The sequence below is a fragment of the Euprymna scolopes genome, chromosome 2, assembly GCF_053919585.1.
Source record: "Euprymna scolopes isolate OS-2025 chromosome 2, ASM5391958v1, whole genome shotgun sequence".
Classification (NCBI taxonomy): Eukaryota; Metazoa; Mollusca; class Cephalopoda; order Sepiida; family Sepiolidae; genus Euprymna; species Euprymna scolopes.
Genome location: NC_136483.1, coordinates 102,172,081 through 102,193,272, shown reverse-complemented (window position 1 = coordinate 102,193,272; position 21,192 = coordinate 102,172,081). Strand labels below are relative to the sequence as shown.

At 31.5% G+C, this 21,192-nt stretch overlaps 1 protein-coding gene across 2 annotated transcripts; it reads left to right on the top strand.

The window, feature by feature from the left end:
• Positions 1 to 350: 350 nt before the first annotated feature.
• Positions 351 to 20,434, top strand: LOC145241537 (uncharacterized). 2 transcript variants are annotated; one of them, XM_080104594.1, is made up of 3 exons: positions 351 to 484; positions 9,671 to 9,718; positions 19,548 to 20,428. In XM_080104594.1, exons 2-3 carry the CDS (start codon positions 9,704 to 9,706, stop codon positions 20,157 to 20,159), a joined length of 627 nt encoding a protein of 208 aa, XP_079960720.1. In that variant the 5' UTR covers positions 351 to 484; positions 9,671 to 9,703; the 3' UTR covers positions 20,160 to 20,428. The 2 variants fall into 2 exon arrangements, with proteins under 2 accessions (XP_079960720.1, XP_079960728.1); XM_080104602.1 differs by lacking the exon at positions 351 to 484 and adding an exon at positions 3,835 to 3,944 and having other exon boundaries at positions 19,548 to 20,434.
• Positions 20,435 to 21,192: the final 758 nt, after the last annotated feature.

Below are 21,192 nucleotides of genomic sequence, written 5' to 3'. Positions count from 1 at the left end.
GTCGCATGATTGTTGTTCAGCCACAAAATTTGATTTTTCTTTTAAATAAAACTACTTGATCAATTGACGTGATTTTTGGTGTACGATGTTTTTCTTTTTGTCACGGTGGCGTACATCGTAAAGATTTATCATTTTTTTTTCTTACGGGGTGGGGTGGGGGGTTATGATACAGCATTAGCATAACTGACCCGCTTCTTTGGCAAATCGAGCATTTACCTAATTGAGTAATTATCAACACTTAAATTTAGGATTAAAAAAAAAAAAAAGGAATAAACCTGGCTTATTGCATTAACATGTGCCCGGCTAATATATTTGAAGGATTAATCCATCTCACTTTTAATAGGGGGGTGTATCACCCTTCTTTGCTTTGTTCAGTTAAAAAAGGAACGAGATACAATTTTGACTGGATTATTCCGCCCAAGTGGAAAAATAATCCGTCCTACTAAATGTGATTGCTAAAGTCTCATGTCATTAGTAATTACAAGTAAGTATTGCTTGTTCGCTTGACTTCGAATTTTACATTTATTCTTGCAACGTCTTCGTTACAGCTTGGTATTAATATTTTCGTTCAAATTTTAGAATTATTGGTGCTAATGCAGAATAGACAGCTAAAGATTCTCCATGTTTATGGAGATTTCCGAGTCACGAAATCTCGGCGAACAGAACAAACATTTTTCCAAACAAGTTGTATTTTTCTTGGATGGCCCAGATGGGAGGGGGGGGGTGTCTTTTTTTTTTTTTTTTTTTTTTCAAAATATATGTGCGTGAAGGGGAAGGAAGATTGCAAATAGATTACAAGAGGGTATAATTTTGGTTGTCGTTACGATTCGTGTTTGCGCTCCACTTCCTGTTGCCGCTTTTTTTTTTTTTTTTTTAATTGAATATCTTTTCATTAAATTGTTAGGTAAATGTACGGAAGTTAACCCTCCTCCCATAATAAGAATGACTTTTCTAAATTAGGCTATTTTCGAAAAAACCGTTCTTAACATTGCAGGGTAAGTCGGAAATGGAGACATTGTAAATATAACCATAATTTCTTTATTCTTTCGCTTTAAAAAAAAAAAAAAAAATTTAGTGGGGGGGGGTGTTGTCACGTGAACCTAAGGTTAGTGTTAGCGTTTCAATGCTTTTTTAGGGGGCGGTGCAAATGCAGGACTGAAATCAATAAATTGGAAATACGCTTCTGAATTATTAGTCAAAGTAGTAGGAAACGATTTTACCGAAATAGGTGGATGGGTAAACGTTAAGATAAGCGTCTAAGGCAGTTAAAAAAAAAAAAAATGTATAGGTGATAAAAATGTTTAAGATTGACACGCTGAACGTTTTAGAGTTGAAATCTATTTAATATTGCGCATTAAAATTTATTTAAAACTCGTAAAATTAGCAAATATGCTAGTATTATCGCCATTTTTTTTTTTTTTTTTTTTTTTTTAAATGGCGGCAGGACGATATCATTAGCTATTAAACTAAGACGTGTGCACTTTATTTCTAAATGTTTTTATATAGAGGCGGAAAACTAAAAATAAATCGCAGAAAAATATTTTGGTACTAGTGCAGAGAGTGATCCAGACGTAAATAATAACGTTATTATTTAAAAAGCCATTCTTAACAGTGGGAGGGAAGGGTGTCTTGTACCTATTCTATACTTCAACCTTACAATTGAATAATAATAAAAAAAAAAAACTTTAATTAAACTTGGAAATACGATTTAAAAAATAGCGCAGATCACTCTCTGCACTAGCACCAATATTTTTATTGTACAAAGTTGGTTTATTCTAAAGATTAATTTCTGGTATTTATAATTTAAAAAGTATTTTGAGCATATGGTCCTCGCGCGTATATGGCGTAATCTAAAGGTCTGATTTTCAAAAACCCTACGTATTAAATTGGGCTGTATTTGGGCAATAACATGCTCAATGTTGCCTTATAAGTTGTTTATTGTCTGATTTATCATTGTATATATAGGAATTTACATATTTCCAAAGAAAATAATCTAATAGGGGGTAAAATCGCACGAATGAGTTGGCCAGTTAACGGGTCCATTTTGTGAAATTATTTGTTCATCAAATGTTTCAAAATGGCTTGCAAAATAAATATACACGATTTGCAAACGCTGCTTGAATGTTCATTTTCTTCCTAAATTACCAAACTGAACTCGAAATAACCGGTACTTCCCAAATCTGCCATTAAAAAAACTAATTGTCGATTCTGCATCTAAAAAAAAAAAAAAAAAAAAAAAAAAAAACTAATTACGTAAATCTAAAAAGATTTTCACTCGAACATTCAGCATGTCATCTAAAAAATTTTAAAAATCGGCTTCTCAACATGGAAAACTCGTACAAATCAAATTTACGAAAACGTATTTTTCAAATGTTTGTCTCGCCAGTTTGACTTCATATCTCGTCAAAGTTTAATATTTGTTGGTGAAACTCTAGCAATATTCAGGCCAATGATGGAGTACTGTTGTCACATCTGGGCTGGAGCTGCTAGAAGCAGCTTATCCTGCCTTGACAGAGTTCAAAACAGACTTTGTAGCTTAGTGGGGGATGCCCTTTTCTCTTCCCTACAGCCTCTTTTCCACAGAAGAGACGTTGCGAGTCTCTCTGCTTTATCGTTATTTCCATGTCAGGTGCTCGTCTGAGCTTCAATCTATGCCTCCCCTTGCCAAACTTTCACAAAAAAACACTCGTCTAGCCAGAACCACTACCAATAGTCTCCCACACTTTTTATCTGTGCCTAAACCTAAATGTAGATTCCATGAGCCGAGCTTTGTTAAAACTGCACGCCTGTGGAACTCCGTTTCGTTTACCAGCTTTCAGCTGACTACAATGTCTTCAAGTCCAATGTAAACAAGTTCTTGGTGAACCGTCCCCTATGTAATCCAACTTACAAAAATCCTATTACTTGTGTTAAAAACGCTATAATCACATTGACTATACACATTAACCCTTATCCTCGAGTGGCCTCCGGCCCTTAATAAGTGGTGATTCCTGTGTATTATATATATATGAAACGTGTATTTTGTATATATGCCGAATTATTAGTGTTGAATTTTCACGCAGTTAACTATCGACTAAAATATTTTTGTTTTCAAACGCGCAGAAAAGATTATTTTGTTAAATACCAAGTATTGCATTCTTCGAACTGTAGATTTTTCTTCTTTTTTTTTTTAATTATAGCTCCCTAGATCAATGGTCGACAGCATTTTAAAACTTCAAATTAAATGTGTCATATTAAAAGTGATGGATGACTAACATAGATTTGAATGAAATATATATATATATATATATATATATATATATATATATATATATATATATCCCCAAAACTTCTGGATTTGGAGGGGAGACTAAAATTTGCTATGGTTTCAAATGAGCTGAAATAACAAGGGGAGACTGGATTCCAAATATTTCTCATGTTATATATCTCCTCTTTTGGAAATGGGGTACGATTACGATTATATAGTGTCCTGGCAGGCAGCTTCAGTTTTGCTGCTTCGGTTGTTTCCCATATAGCCATGTCAGGCAACTGACACGCACATTATATATATACAGGCAAACAGTTACATAAAAATGATATAAAATTATGCATTGACGGTATTTTTTTCTTTTACGCACGCATTATGAAGAAAGCTCTTTAAATGAATCTAATATTCTCGGTTTATTTCTTACATGACGCCATATTCGCTAGGACTTGTGATTCTTCCATTAACTTATATACACTACTTGTAAAAATGAATTCTCGAAAATTACACGAAAACTTTGTGCTTAGATTAAAAAATACGCAAATTCATGCATTTTTTCTTCTTTTTTTTAATAAAAAAAATGGAAGCGGTCTGTCGCAATTTTCGGCTTTAAAGACAAGGAATATTTTTATTTTTTTAAACACAAGTACTGGATGAATTTGCATACATTTTGGCGTACGATATTTTTTTAACCTAACAGGTAAGTACATAAACATTTTTGTGGTATTCTTTTTACAAGCAGTATTACATGTAAATGGGTTAATCTGGAATATCGCTTTATCTGACCCTTTGAAGAGGTTTTTAGGAGTAGGTAATAGAAACTTTTAGTCGTGACAAAATCAGTTCCAACTAGAAACGGAAAAATCCGAATATTTCCGATGAATCTTCCCTCATGCAAGCTATAGAGCGTTGTACATCAGCAAATATACACATTTCGGACACAATATTATCAGGGAGCTTGTTTATGAATATCAAGAATAATAGCGGTCCGAGGATTAACCCCTTAAGGCGCTCCTGCATTAATGTTATGAGGAGGACCAGGTGGTTGACCTCCATCATCAATGTGGACATCCAGGCGTGAAACGGACTTTATATTTTGCCAGATCGGTTGACTCGCAGGTGTCAAAAGAAACTACTAAATCCGTTGTGAAAGCCTGTGAAACCTGTCGATCATAAATCCGGAAAAAAGGAAAACTCCGCGTGAAGAAAAACCAGGGCAGATTAGCAATGAACATAACCCACCACAATGGTGAGAATTTTCTAACTATCATCGGCTGTGGCCCCTCTAGATTTGCAATATGGCGGCAACTGCGTCAGACAGATGCGACCACCGTTATGAGACAGTTGGAGAATATTTTCCTTGAGCGAGGCCCGCCGATGGAAATACTAACCGACAGCGCTACTGTTTTCACCAGTAAAGAGTTTGGAGAATTTGCAAAGAATGTGAACATAGATCTGCAGTTTAGATGTGCCTACTCACCTAGTGGAAACGAAGTTGTAGAACGGAGCCATAGAACCATTAAGACCATTGCAACCAGAAAGAATTGTTCGTTATTGGAGGCGGTGTACTGGCACAACGTCACCCTAAAGGATGACGTTTTACCTTCCAACACACCATCTGACGTGCTACATAGATGTTCGAATTAAAGGTGCTGAAGCTAACCCACTGCTCAAGCCACAAGTGACTGGAGGGAAGTATGAAAGAGAAGACTTCGTTTGGGTTAAAAACCCGCGTGGTAGGTGCACATGCACAACAAATGTAACACTGCCACGTTACTGGAGTGATCAGCCCGCAGTCTGTGGAAGTTGATGGGGTGCCTCGGCACGTTAAAGACCTTCGACCAGTAATACGGACGCACGTATCACGTGACGAGAGTGATTCTGAGGATGGTGAGCGGCTAATCTGGATTCAGATCCGCTTGACAGTGATTCTGATGCTAGTAACCTCCCAACTGATGAGGTGTCTATTGAAAGCCGACCTACAGACGAGAGTACACATGAGTATGAGGCCCGCATCATTCCTCTTCGAAGAAGTACCCGACAAAGGCTGATATTACATCCCTGCCTGTTTGTAATCATGAGATCAAGGGGGGTAGGGAAAATAGTAGCGTACTTGGTTAGCGCGGATGTCATTTGGGTGTTTGTGAGAGAGAGAGAGGAACGGAGCCATAGAACCATTAAGACCATTGCAACCAGAAAGAATTGTTCGTTATTGGAGGCGGCCAACACGAAACAAAAACGTCTTATGCAAATTGAGACACGGTCGAGTTTGTAAATTATAAAACATAAAAAGCCATTATTTCTTGAATTGGGACGAGTTTCTTTCTTGTCCGCTCGACGCGGTGGAGTGGAATCTTTGTCGGCGAACTTGGCGAACGTAGAAAATATTTTTCCCCCCTCAATTTAAAACATTCAACATTAGACTTTATTAAACTATCTCTTGATATGGGTCCAGACAACTAATATTTCTCTTTCAAAAGGATTTTTACAATGAATTTATTTAACTTTAAGAATTTAGCTGAATTCGTCAACTTCTAAATGTCGCCGTTAAAACATTTTTCATTATAACTTTTTTTTTTCACGCGTACAAATATTTTTTTTTTCCTTTTGTAAATTAACTTTAGGCTTTAATGTTTCAAATACAATCCCAAAGTAGTCGGTAACCTACAAAAAAAAATTGATAAACCAGCTTTCAAGACTATGTCCCCCTATCTTCATCCGCTATTATTGCTCGTACCTAGCCATATAGAAGCTATAAATAGAGCTTCCAGCTGCATCTATGCCAAACACATGAAGTTGTGCGTTACTATCTAAGGAAAGTGCTGCATCTATATTATCAGAGATATGATCGATTAGGGTCCAGTTTAGAGTCAGAGTAAAAAAAAAATAAAAAATAAAAAATAATAGACAATTCGGTTAACTTCGTTAACATCCGGAAATTTATGATATAACTCTGAATTGATGACGTAAGTATTGGCATTTTGAGCAGATATGCAGTTTAGGTTGTAAAAGTATCCCCTTACATTTGCATAACTAAAAGGGGCAGCTTGTCATATTACAGCTTTGACGTCACCTAAATAAACGTCAATGATTAATTTATTAGTTTCATTTTCATTTTTTCACTTAATGAAAACAAAATATTTTATTTTTAATTCATGTTAAACATTTTTTTTAAAAATCCATAATATTGATTCTCATTTTAAGGGTAAAAAAAAAAAAAATAAAAACGAGTAAAAAGTATTTTTAAAAAATTGTTTAAAAAAAAAATATTGTGGATCGATTAATCGGCAAATCAAGGGTACGTAGTGAACCTTTTTCTAATTTATTGAGTTTAATTGGAAATTCCACAGAGGACTACTTCATATGCAATACATTGATGTTGGCATTCTGTAGATGTTCAGCGTAAATGGAGAAGCTCTAATATTATTGTAGCTCTTTTGTTAAAACTGCAAAAGTATTTATCTAAACTAGCAGGAACGCCCAGCGTAACCAGGTCATAAAATACGCTTAAATATATTTTAATTTATGCAGATTTCGTGTATATTATTAGGCTTAATTTTTCTATCGATTTGTTTATTTTATAAAGTTGCGATTTCAAAAATAAAAATATGTTCATATGAAATCGAAACCAAAACTTATAACTTGAGTTCCTTCAGCTATAACTGAAACCAAAACTTATGAAGAATTCTTGGTAAAATTATTTATTACAAGAAATGGAAGTCCATAACAATTAAACGACAGTCACTCGGATGTAACCGTGACACACACAAAATGACACACACGCTATCCTATTTACATATAGATTATTCAGTAATTAATCATTAGTTGTCTTAGCTATTTCCGGTTTGTTCCGTAAATTGCAATCGGAAACACTCGAGCCGATGTGCAGAGTCAGCTATAGAAGCACCGAACTATTTTACTTGAGGTGGAAAATTAGAAAAATTAACTTAAATTTAGAGTAGGTAGAGGGGGGTGTATTTGCTAAGAATGGCACATATAGCAAGAACTGAAAGTGAACCCTTGTCTGTCGCTAACATTTTAGTTTTTACACTTTACCATAAAATCACCTAAATAAATAAAAATAAATAAATATAAAAATAAATAACTAAATAAAAATAAATAAATAAATAAAAATATTTAAAAATAAATAAAAATAAATAAAAATAAATAAAATAAATAAAAATAAATAAAAATAAATAAAAATAAATTAAAATAAATAAAAATAAATAAATAAATAAAAATAATAAAAATAAATAAATAAAAATAATAAAAATAAATAAATAAAAAATATAAAAATAAATAAATAAATAAATAAAAAATATAAAAATAAATAAATAAATAAATATAAATAAATAAATAAATAAATAAAAATAAATAAATAAAAATAAATAAATAAATAAAAATAAATAAATAAAAATATAAAAATAAATAAGTCAATTCTATTAACCTTTTAATTAACAAATTATAATGCTACATGAAAATGGTAATTGCACTTATGCTGCGTATTTTACCCATGAGAATGGTGTTGCAATGTTGAATGGTGGTTACACATGAGAATTGGCTGGTACTGAGGTACGCGGTCATGTAACTATTCTTGCTTATAAGTGGTTTAAATGGAGTAAAACAGGAAAACAGCTATTTGGAAGTTTAATTTATTGTTCTAGAGGAAGTAACTCTATTTTTCTAAGAATTGTAAAAACAAATTTTTTGTTTAACTACTTAATTTAATGTAAGTTTTATAACATTAATAAAGAAAATAAGTAAAATGCGACAATATTGTAATTTTTCTTAAAATATTCGTGTAATTGTAATAACAAATTATTTTTAAACTACTTTAGTAAAATGACTACTCCCTTTAAAGCACTAGGTTAAAATTCTGAATGACGAGATGTTTTATATTTTTATATGAACGTTATTATTAGCGACAAAATTATTAAAAAAAGAAAATACAAATGAGAAATTAGTCAAATGTATTTTGATATGTCTAAGCATTCGTTATCTATTTGCCTTAAAATGCTTAAGATTTAATATAAAAGAAGAAAAAAAGGCACTTGTGCGAAGGTACAACTTTTTTTAGTTTTCAGTTTTGGACATTTGAAGAGTGTATAGCAGGGGCAAGCAAATGTAATTTCAGGACCAAATCGAAGATATTTTTTTTTTCACTTAAATAAAATAAATATAAGAAACTTATAACACAATAGTTTTTTTTAAGTAAAACATGAACAGGAAGTTTTTGTAACACCTATATCGTCTTTTTTGATTGTGTAGTAAATGTCCTCTCCACAGCAGACATGTTTCAGGAGAAGATAAATCATTGAGTGTTTTTTTTTTTTTTTTGCTTTTTTAAGACTTTTTTGTTGTTGCTAGGTTTTTGATGTTGTTGCTAAGCTGTTGTTGTTGTTAAGTCTTTTTCTCTGGTCAACAGTTAAACGTACGATGCTGCGCATATTCAAGGTGTTAACGTTCAGTATTGTTACGGCCATTTTCAGAGAATTTTTTAGCGAATTCTTAAATTGCATTTTTTCTGTCCCAATTATGCACTCTCCAAATGTCCCAACTGAAAACCAAAAATGTACCTTCACACAAGTGCACCAATGCAGAAGAAAAAAAGTTATCAGTAGTAGACATTCTTTTCCATGAAGTAATGTAGCAGTCCGAGAGTCGGATACTGCTTTAATCCACATCCCCCAACATTTTTTTTTTTCTTTTTTTTTTTTTTTTTTTTTTTTAATGACGAAGCCAATTTTTGGTCCGGTTCGTATTTCGATAACTTGATAAAGGGATATTACTCTGAAATATATTTAAAAAATAATTACCTAACATCTTGTTCCTATTTACAATGCCTCCCTACGGGACAATTAGACACCAGGGTCGTTTTTTAACGTGGAGAAAAAGGAATAAAAAGGGGGAAAAAATGAATATTGATTCCGTCGTGTAAGATTTCCCTTTCACTGAGAACAAAAAATTGAAGTACCGCCTCTGAAAAACAGATACTACACTTTTAGTTATATTTTTTATTTACTCTGAAAAGTTTACAACAAAACAGTAATAAAAAAAAAAAAAAAAAAATTAGGCACAAGGCCACTCAAAAATTGGAGAATGATGTCTATGGTCATTCTCATCACTGTACCTTTGCTAGTCTATGCTTCATCCTAGCTAAAGTTCTCACACTTTGATCTTGGCCCGAAGGCCAAGCACTGGGTTATATTTTCATAATACTATTAATATAACGTTCTTAGAACTATAATTCATTTTTCCACAATGCCTTTAAGAAATCGTAATATTTTATTGTATGTTATTTTAAATCTTTCGACTAGCAAGGGTTCTTCCATTTTTTTTTTTTTTTTTTTTATCTTTATTTTTTTTTTAAATTCTCTCTCAGAAACCTTTGACTTAAAATGCCCTTTATGTATTTCTATTTTTTAGTACTGGGATTGTCTTCATAAATATCAACTCGAAATGATTTCCCTTTCTGTAAGTGTTATTTTTCACTTTTGAGAAATTAAGTTATCCAGCTTTGTTCTTTTCTAGATAATTTGATCTTGTGCAAGGAGTTACTATTAAATACAAACGATTTCGAAAACGAGTTTTTTTTTTTTTTTGTCTTTTTTATTATTGTTATTGCTAATAATGTATTACTAGCAGGACCCGTGGAAATTCCACAGAACTAGAAATATATTTAATCAGCGAATACGTTTTCATAAAGTTAATATTTTTTATAACGCAAAAATTAGTTTTATTATAAATACTAGCGGGGGTACCCGGCGTTGCCCGAGTGTTTGTTTCCGGGACGGGGGGGGGGAGTTTTAAAAAATGTTATGGTAGGTAAGTAGGAAGGATCAAACCCGGAGTCATGAGTAAAAGTAGGAAAATAAAGTGTGAAAAAAAAAACAAAAAAAAAACATCTGCAACGTTAACAGTTCGGCCACCAAGAAAAGTCCATTCCAGTTGTTTAGGGAAAAAAAACAAAAAAAACGACTACGGTAGGTCGGCGCGAACGTGAAAATATAATGTGAATTGTCCAGCACGCTAACCACTACGCCACAGAGCACTGCAGCTTAGTTTAGTGATTTCAAATAACTTCACATGAAAGAACTACGAAGCCAAACCGATGTTCTCTTCTCAACTGTTCCTTGTGAACGATCCCCAAACGGTGTTAAGTGGTGGCAGGAGTAGGGGGAATTTATTAGAGAGAAAATATTTTACCACTTCCATTGATCTTAACCGATTTTGGCCGTGACTTCTCAGCAGAAAAAGTATAGAAATCTAAGATTATAGAGGAATTTGAGAAATAATAAGCCTATAACACACCTCAGATATTGTTCTGCCGTTTGTGCATATTATATTTGCATGAAATATCTTGATTTTCAATCCTATTAATGTCAAAATCAGACGTGAAAAAATGAGTTCATTTTATTTATATGAAGAAGAGAAGAGAAGAAGAGAAGAGATAATAATGGCCTCGTTTTCGAATATTATGATACTCCAAAATGAAAGTACATGAAGGGGGGGGGGTGACTTTCATATTCTTGCCGAGTGTTACCAGATTGGCCTTTTTACAGCGAAATTTTGAATCCCCCCTTTTTTTTTAAAAGCAGTTTGGCCTTCAAACATGGTATTTGACCTTTTTCAAAGTGTAACGTGCAGAGTATTATGTAGATTGAAATATAATTTTTATCAGAACAATATGGGCGCCAGTATTCGCCACCGGCTTATGGAGTCGCTTGGTAACCGCATTAAATGATTTCATTAGTAACATTTTTATTTATTTTTAAATCAGTTGCCGCTTATTAAGGCGAGAATCACTCTAAGATGAGATCGGTAGTTGAAAACAGTAATTGTTTCCCCCTTTTTTAATCATATTCATTCAACTGATAATCTAGTAATCTCATTAACTCTTATCCTCGAGTGGCCTTTGATCTTAATAATTGGTGACTCGTAAGCGCAAAAACTAAAAATAAGGATACATGTCCAAGTTATGACCCAATCTCTGACAACTTCGCGTCGGCATCTTCTGATAGGTTACATAAGCTGCCAAAAGATGCCGAAGCGGTGACTGTTAGATGACTAATTCAAAATATGCCGTCTCCTTCTTCATGGTTAAAAAAAAAAGGTAGCTTTCTATTTAGAAAGCCTTTCTTAACATGGGAAAGGAATTTTTCGTTGACATGGTGTGTTGAGTCTTTTTTTTTTTAATTTCATGATTTGATGAATTTCACCGAAACCTTTCTTTTGACAGCTACTTGGATAATCGCTTCAGCATATTCCGGTTTCTTGAAGTTTCCGGAAAATTCTGAAGCTGCATTGGTGGAGATTGGATCATAAACTTTATAAGTATTTACATAAAAAATACTTTCACAATACGCCAACGGGGAAATATATTTCCCGTCAATGTACCACATTTTTTGCGCTTACCAGTATGTTTGACTTTATTTTGCTAAACATCACAAAAATACGTGAGCAAAACATGATCCTAAGAACAGCTGATTCGCATCCATCTTGGAATAAGAAAATACAAAAGCGCAACGAATTATTGCAGCTATAGTGATCTTTTTTTCTGTTTCAAGTGATATTTATGTTCATGTGTATTTAAATAATTGTTTCTAATTTGTCATTGGTCCTATTTGCTTTGTATTAATAGCTTTAATTTTCAGTAACGATACGGAGTAACTTCTAAAATAAGCGTATAAAAATGTAATACAGTGTAACCCGGATAGAAGAGGCGGCTTCTTCGGCTCCGACAGCTCTCTTGTATCCGAGTTACACAGAATTCCCCCCCCCTATTGGCGCCTTTCTTTATTTAATTATATGACTGTACCATAAAAATGCAAAATAGTTGAACCGAAAACTCGCAAGAAGAAAAAAAAAACGGATAATTTACAGCAAACGTAGTAAAATGACATTTTCTGGGTATTTTTGCCACAATAAAATGTATGAAGTTTCATAACCTAGCTGTTATTCATTTACAGAATACGTTTTAGTTTCTGTCTCCCCCCCTTTTTTTTTTTGCTTATCCTTTTTTTTTTTGCTTATCCTTTTTTTTTTTTTTGCTTATCCTTTTTTTTTGTTTTTTTGCTTATCCTTTTTTTCTTTGCTTATCCTTTTTTTCTTTGCTTATCCTTTTTTTTTCTTTGCTTATCCTTTTTTTTTCTTTGCTTATCCTTTTTTTTCTTTGCTTATCCTTTTTTTTTGTTTTTTTGCTTATCCTCTTTTTCTTTGCTTATCCTTTTTTTCTTTGCTTATCCTTTTTTTTTCTTTGCTTATCCTTTTTTTTTGTTTTTTTGCTTATCCTTTTTTTCTTTGCTTAACCTTTTTTTCTTTGCTTATCCTTTTTTTCTTGCTTATCCTTTTTTTCTTGCTTATCCTTTTTTTCTTGCTTATCCTTTTTTTCTTGCTTATCCTTTTTTTTTTTGCTTATCCTTTTTTTTCTTTGCTTATCATTTTTTCTTTGCTTATCACTTTTTTCTTTGCTTATCCCTTTTTTCTTTGCTTATCCTTTTTTTCTTTGCTTATCCTTTTTTTCTTTGCTTATCCTTTTTTTTCTTTGCTTATCCTTTTTTCTTTGCTTATCCTTTTTTTTTTTGCTTATCCTTTTTTTTCTTTGCTTATCATTTTTTCTTTGCTTATCACTTTTTTCTTTGCTTATCCCTTTTTTCTTTGCTTATCCTTTTTTTCTTTGCTTATCCTTTTTTTCTTTGCTTATCCTTTTTTTTCTTTGCTTATCCTTTTTTTCTTTGCTTATCCTTTTTTCTTTGCTTATCCTTTTTTTCTTTGCTTATCCTTTTTTTCTTTGCTTAACCTTTTTTTCTTTGCTTATCCTTTTTTTTGCTTATCCTTTTTTTCTTTGCTTATCCTTTTTTTCTTTGCTTATCCTTTTTTTCTTTGCTTATCCTTTTTTTTCTTTTCTTATCCTTTTTTTCTTTGCTTATCCTTTTTTTCTTTACTTATCCTTTTTTTCTTTACTTATCCTTTTTTTCTTTGCTTATCCTTTTTTTTCTTTGCTTATCCTTTTTTTCTTTGCTTATCCTTTTTTTCTTTGCTTATCCTTTTTTTCTTTGCTTATCCTTTTTTTTCTTTGCTTATCCTTTTTTTTCTTTGCTTATCCTTTTTTTCTTTGCTTATCCCTTTTTTCTTTGCTTATCCCTTTTTTGCTTATCCCTTTTTTTTGCTTATCCTTTTTTTTGCTTATCCTTTTTTCTGCTTATCCTTACTTTTTTTTGCTTATCCTTTTTTTCTTGCTTATCCTTTTTTCTTTGCTTATCCTTTTTTTTTGCTTATCCTTTTTTTCTTTGCTTATCCTTTTTTTCTTTGCTTATCCTTTTTTTTCTTTTCTTATCCTTTTTTTCTTTGCTTATCCTTTTTTTCTTTGCTTATCCTTTTTTTCTTGCTTATCCTTTTTTTCTTGCTTATCCTTTTTTTTTTTGCTTATCCTTTCTTTTTTTTGCTTATCCTTTCTTTTTTTTGCTTATCTTTTTTTCTTTGCTTATCCTTTTTTCTTTGCTTATCCTTTTTTGTTTGCTTATCCTTTTTTTTTTTGCTTATCCTTTCTTTTTTTTGCTTATCCTTTCTTTTTTTTGCTTATCTTTTTTTCTTTGCTTATCCTTTTTTTCTTTGCTTATCCTTTTTTTTCTTTTCTTATCCTTTTTTCTTTGCTTATCCTTTTTTTCTTGCTTATCCTTTTTTTCTTGCTTATCCTTTTTTTTTTGCTTATCCTTTCTTTTTTTTGCTTATCCTTTCTTTTTTTTGCTTATCCTTTTTTCTTTGCTTATCCTTTTTTTCTTTGCTTATCCTTTTTTGTTTGCTTATCCTTTTTTCTTTGCTTATCCTTTTTTCTTTGCTTATCCTTTTTTTCTTTGCTTATCCTTTTTTTTTGCTTATCCTTTTTTCTTTGCTTATCCTTTTTTCTTTGCTTATCCTTTTTTTCTTTGCTTATCCTTTTTTTTTTTGCTTATCCTTTTTTCTTTGCTTATCCTTTTTTCTTTGCTTATCCTTTTTTTCTTTGCTTATCCTTTTTTTTTTACTTATCCTTTTTTCTTTGCTTATCCTTTTTTTTTGCTTATCCTTTTTTCTTTGCTTATCCTTTTTTCTTTGCTTATCCTTTTTTTCTTTGCTTATCCTTTTTTTTTTGCTTATCCTTTTTTCTTTGCTTATCCTTTTTTCTTTGCTTATCTTTTTTTCTTTGCTTATCCTTTTTTTTGCTTATCCTTTTTTCTTTGCTTATCCTTTTTTCTTTGCTTATCCTTTTTTCTTTGCTTATCCTTTTTTTTTTGCTTATCCTTTTTTTTTTGCTTATCCTTTTTTCTTTGCTTATCCTTTTTTCTTTGCTTATCCTTTTTTTCTTTGCTTATCCTTTTTTTCTTCTTTGCTTATCCTTTTTTCTTTGCTTATCCTTTTTTCTTTGCTTATCCTTTTTTTCTTTGCTTATCCTTTTTTTCTTTGCTTATCCTTTTTTTCTTTGCTTATCCTTTTTTTTTGCTTATCCTTTTTTCTTTGCTTATCCTTTTTTTCTTTGCTTATCCTTTTTTTTTTTACTTATCCTTTTTTCTTTGCTTATCCTTTTTTCTTTGCTTATCCTTTTTTCTTTGCTTATCCTTTTTTCTTTGCTTATCCTTTTTTCTTTGCTTATCCTTTTTTCTTTGCTTATCCTTTTTTCTTTGCTTATCCTTTTTTTTCTTTGCTTATCCTTTTTTCTTTGCTTATCCTTTTTTTCTTTGCTTATCCTTTTTTTTTTTACTTATCCTTTTTTCTTTGCTTATCCTTTTTTCTTTGCTTATCCTTTTTTCTTTGCTTATCCTTTTTTCTTTGCTTATCCTTTTTTCTTTGCTTATCCTTTTTTTCTTTGCTTATCCTTTTTTTCTTTGCTTATCCTTTCTTTTTTTTGCTTATCCTTTCTTTTTTTTGCTTATCCTTTCTTTTTTTTGCTTATCCTTTCTTTTTTTTGCTTATCCTTTTTTTTTGCTTATCCTTTTTTTTCGCTTATCCTTTTTGTCTTCTTTGCTTATCCTTTTTTCTTTGCTTATCCTTTTTCTTTGCTTATCCTTTTTTTTTGCTTATCCTTTTTTTTTGCTTATCCTTTTTTTTTGCTTATCCTTTTTTTTTGCTTATCCTTTTTTTTTGCTTATCCTTTTTTTGCTTATCCTTTTTTTTCGCTTATCCTTTTTTTGCTTATCCTTTTTGTCTTCTTTGCTTATCCTTTTTTTCTTTGCTTATCCTTTTTCTTTGCTTATCCTTTTTTTTGCTTATCCTTTCTTTTTTTGCTTATCCTTTCTTTTTTTTGCTTATCCTTTTTTTTCTTGCTTATCCTTTTTCTTTGCTTATCCTTTCTTTTTTTTGCTTATCCTTTCTTTTTTTTGCTTATCCTTTTTTCTTTGCTTATCCTTTTTTCTTTGCTTATCCTTTTTCCTTTGCTTATCCTTTTTTCTTTGCTTATCCTTTTTTTTCTTTGCTTATCCTTTTTTTCTTTGCTTATCCTTTTTTTCTTTGCTTATCCTTTCTTTTTTTGCTTATCCTTTCTTTTTTTTGCTTATCCTTTTTTTTGCTTATCCTTTTTTTTCGCTTATCCTTTTTGTCTTCTTTGCTTATCCTTTTTTCTTTGCTTATCCTTTTTCTTTGCTTATCCTTTTTTTTTTGCTTATCCTTTTTTTGCTTATCCTTTTTTTTTGCTTATCCTTTTTTTGCTTATCCTTTTTTTTTCGCTTATCCTTTTTTTTGCTTATCCTTTTTGTCTTCTTTGCTTATCCTTTTTTTCTTTGCTTATCCTTTTTTTCTTTGCTTATCCTGTTTTCTTTGCTTATCCTGTTTTCTTTGCTTATCCTGTTTTCTTTGCTTATCCTGTTTTCTTTGCTTATCCTTTTTTCTTTGCTTATCCTTTTTTCTTTGCTTATCCTTTTTTCTTTGCTTATCCTTTTTTCTTTGCTTATCCTTTTTTCTTTGCTTATCCTTTTTTCTTTGCTTATCCTTCTTTTTTGCTTATCCTTTTTTTCTTCTTTGCTTATCCTTTTTTCTTCTTTACTTATCCTTTTTTCTTCTTTGCTTATCCTTTCTTTTTTTTGCTTATCCTTTCTTGTTTTTGCTTATCCTTTTTTTCTTGCTTATCCTTTTTTTTTGCTTATCCTTTTTTTTGCTTATCCTTTTTTTTGCTTATCCTTTTTTTTGCTTATCCTTTTTTTTTGCTTATCCGTTTTTTCTTCTTTGCTCATCCTTTTTTCTTTGCTTATCCTTTTTTTCTTTGCTTATCCTTTTTTCTTTGCTTATCCTTTTTTTCTTTGCTTATCCTTTTTTTTCTTTGCTTATCCTTTTTTTTCTTTGCTTATCCTTTTTTTCTTCGCTTATCCTTTTTTTTCTTTGCTTATCCTTTTTTTCTTTGCTCATCCTTTTTTCTTTGCTTATCCTTTTTTTCTTTGCTCATCCTTTTTTCTTTGCTTATCCTTTTTTTCTTTGCTTATCCTTTTTTCTTTGCTTATCCTTTTTTTCTTTGCTTATCCTTTTTTTTCTTTGCTTATCCTTTTTTTTCTTTGCTTATCCTTTTTTTTCTTTGCTTATCCTTTTTTTTCTTTGCTTATCCTTTTTTTTCTTTGCTTATCCTTTTTTTCTTTGCTTATCCTTTTTTTCTTTGCTTATCCTTTTTTTCTTCGCTTATCCTTTTTTTCTTCGCTTATCCTTTTTTTCTTTGCTTATCCTTTTTTTCTTCGCTTATCCTTTTTTTCTTCGCTTATCCTTTTTTTCTTTGCTTATCCTTTTTTTTCTTTGCTTATCCTTTTTTTCTTTGCTTATCCTTTTTTTCTTTGCTTATCCTTTTTTTTCTTTGCTTATCCTTTTTTTTCTTTGCTTATCCTTTTTTTTCTTTGCTTATCCTTTTTTTCTTCGCTTATCCTTTTTTTCTTCGCTTATCCTTTTTTTCTTTGCTTATCCTTTTTTTTCTTTGCTTATCCTTTTTTTTCTTTGCTTATCCTTTTTTTCTTTGCTTATCCTTTTTTTTCTTCGCTTATCCTTTTTTTCTTCGCTTATCCTTTTTTTCTTTGCTTATCCTTTTTTTTCTTTGCTTATCCTTTTTTTTCTTTGCTTATCCTTTTTTTTCTTTGCTTATCCTTTTTTTCTTCGCTTATCCTTTTTTTCTTCGCTTATCCTTTTTTTCTTTGCTTATCCTTTTTTTTCTTTGCTTATCCTTTTTTTTCTTTGCTTATCCTTTTTTTCTTCGCTTATCCTTTTTTTCTTCGCTTATCCTTTTTTTCTTTGCTTATCCTTTTTTTTCTTTGCTTATCCTTTTTTTCTTTGCTTATCCTTTTTTTCTTTGCTTATCCTTTTTTTTCTTTGCTTATCCTTTTTTTTCTTTGCTTATCCTTTTTTTCTTTGCTTATCCTTTTTTTCTTTGCTTATCCTTTTTTTCTTTGCTTATCCTTTTTTTCTTCGCTTATCCTTTTTTTCTTCGCTTATCCTTTTTTTCTTTGCTTATCCTTTTTTTCTTCGCTTATCCTTTTTTTCTTCGCTTATCCTTTTTTTCTTCGCTTATCCTTTTTTTCTTCGCTTATCCTTTTTTTCTTTGCTTATCCTTTTTTTCTTTGCTTATCCTTTTTTTCTTCGCTTATCCTTTTTTTTCTTTGCTTATCCTTTTTTTCTTTGCTTATCCTTTTTTTCTTTGCTTATCCTTTTTTTCTTCGCTTATCCTTTTTTTCTTTGCTTATCCTTTTTTTTCTTTGCTTATCCTTTTTTTCTTTGCTTATCCTTTTTTTCTTTGCTTATCCTTTTTTTCTTTGCTTATCCTTTTTTTCTTTGCTTATCCTTTTTTTCTTCGCTTATCCTTTTTTTCTTTGCTTATCCTTTTTTTCTTCGCTTATCCTTTGTTTTACTCTGCCTATCCTTTGTTTTACTCTGCTTATCCTTTTTTTTTACTCTGCTTATCCTTTTTTTTACTCTGCCTATCCTTTTTTTTTACTCTGCCTATCCTTTTTTTTTACTCTGCCTATCCTTTTTTTTTTACTCCGCCTGTCCTTTTTTTTTACTCTGCTTATCTTTTTTTTTTTTTACTCTGCCTTTCCTTTTTTTTTTTACTCTGCCTATCCTTTTTTTACTCTGCTTATCCTTTTTTTTTTACTCTGCTTATCCTTTTTTTTTACTCTGCTTATCCTTTTTTTTTACTCTGCTTATCCTTTTTTTTACTCTGCCTATCCTTTTTTTTTACTCTGCTTATCCTTTTTTTTACTCTGCCTATCCTTTTTTTTTTTACTCTGCCTATCCTTTTTTTTTTTACTCTGCCTATCCTTTTTTTTTACTCTGCCTATCCTTTTTTTTTACTCTGCCTATCCTTTTTTTTTACTCTGCCTATCCTTTTTTTTTTACTCTGCTTATCCTTTTTTTTACTCTGCCTATCCTTTTTTTTTACTCTGCTTATCCTTTTTTTTACTCTGCCTATCCTTTTTTTTTACTCCGCCTATCCTTTTTTTTTACTCTGCCTATCCTTTTTTTTTACTCTGCCTATCCTTTTTTTTTTACTCTGCCTATCCTTTTTTTTTACTCTGCCTATCCTTTTTTTTTTACTCTGCCTATCCTTTTTTTTTTACTCTGCCTATCCTTTTTTTTTTTACTCTGCCTATCCTTTTTTTTTACTCTGCCTATCCTTTTTTTTTACTCTGCCTATCCTTTTTTTTTTACTCTGCTTATCCTTTTTTTTACTCTGCCTATCCTTTTTTTTTACTCTGCTTATCCTTTTTTTTTACTCTGCCTATCCTTTTTTTTACTCTGCTTATCCTTTTTTTTACTCTGCCTATCCTTTTTTTTTACTCTGCCTATCCTTTTTTTTACTCTGCCTATCCTTTTTTTTTACTCTGCCTATCCTTTTTTTTTTTACTCTGCCTATCCTTTTTTTTTTACTCTGCCTATCCTTTTTTTTTTTTACTCTGCCTATCCTTTTTTTTTTTTACTCTGCCTATCCTTTTTTTTTTACTCTGCCTATCCTTTTTTTCTCATTTCCTTTCTCTGCCTCCCCCCTTCCATTGCCTTTCTTTTCTTTCTCCCCATTTCTCTTTTCTTCCGCCACCATCTCTCATTTCCATTCTTTTCACCCCCACCTCCCATTTCTTTTCTTCTGTTCCTTTTTTTTTCCTCTACAAAACGAAGGCGACGCAGAATAAATGCCGTCTATACGTATCATAATAACCCCAGTTGACCGTTCTGTTTCAGATTGTCCAAACCATTTTACCCTTTTCCCAGATACTGGTTCTTATTTTATTTTTTTTTTTTTTTTTACCCTCGTCCCGCGAATCATCCGTTTCTATTTTCACATTCGTTTGCTTCGTGTTACTTGCAGGACGAAAACACCGCAACCTGTCTATTGATTCTAAATACGATAGAACAGAAGAGACGCTTCGTAACAACAAAAGGCCAATGGAGGTTTATAAAACCGCACCGTTTTTGCCACCGACTCGATATTGATCTGAAACTGGAAATACTCCACCGAACAGCTTTAGCATATGAACGGAATTACTTTACTCTCGACTCTCTTTCTGATCAACTCATGTTTGAAAATTCTCCACTTTCGAATGATCATAATATTTTTCAAGACTCTCAAGACTACCGAAATACGAAAACGACTGGGGACGATGACGTAAACAATGTCGACTTTTTCAGTTTGAATTCAAATATTCAAAACACTGATATTCACTTTGGTGACGAGAGCTTTATGCAGCAATACTTATCCGATTGCGACCTTCATTCCATGTGGAACGACACCCAATCAAGCTGCAGCTTTGTGGATATCGAGCATAGTTTCCAGGACTCTGACATGACTGATATCTCCGTGTCTTCAGATGACATTTTTCCTGATGAGTTGCATAAATTTACCACTTCGTCTCATTTTGCGAACCATGGCCAACATTTCGAACATGACATTCAAATGCTTGCCCTTCCTTCCACTATCTAATTTTCCCGCGTAAATTTAGATTAAAGGAGCGCTTTAGGGCCGCTGCGAAATCACAAAATTTTATTGGCCAATTTACTTTTCTGTGTGCAAATTTTTCTTTATTCTGTGTTATTTTTTTATGTGTGTGAATTATTACTTTCTGTGTGTGAATTCTTTCTTTCTTTCTGTGTGTGAATTCTTTCTTTCTTTCTGTGTGTGAATTCTTTCTTTCTTTCTGTGTGTGAATTCTTTCTTTCTTTCTGTGTGTGAATTCTTTCTTTCTTTCTTCGTGAATTCTTTCTTTCTTTCTTCGTGAATTCTTTCTTTCTTGGTGTATTTTTTCTTTCACAGGAAGAAAGAAAATTTCTGTGATTTTTTTTTTTTTTTTTTTTTTTTCTGTGTGTGAATCCCCCCCCCCCCATTCTTTCTTTTTTTGTGTGTGTGTGTGTGTGTGTGCGTGTGTGTGTGTGACTTTTTTTCTCTGCGGTTTCCAGGCGAGTTGAAAAACTGGTGTGGAACACTGGCGGCCATATTAAATTCTTAATAAAACTCTCGCCTATATATTTTCACTTATTCATTATTTGCAATTTTGTTTCCGTAATAAGTTACGTGTGCTTTATAATAGGGAGTTACTTTGCACACATTTTGTATTGATTTTGTATATATTGATAAGAACGAAAAGTTATTTTTAATTACCCTTCTGAGTTGATACTTACATGTGAACATGCATTACTATCTGTCGGTTGTATTGGTATCTATCCAATATTGCTGTTGTGAAAAAAGATTGCTTGCTTAAATGTGATTTTTTTTTCCGCCAAGTCTGCTTTATAACTTATGTGGCTTCATTTTGTACAGACGTCTGAATTTTTCCTGCAAAACGCGCCAATTTTCTCGGTTATAACGACCTGAAAATATTTGTATTGGATGAGATTTAGCGTAAGCATCGAATATCTGGTTCATATATTTTCTCAAATGAGTGGTTTGATTTTATTTATCTTTTAGATGAAACGAAATATATTTTGTATTTAGGATAACTGAGAATGCTGTTGTCGTT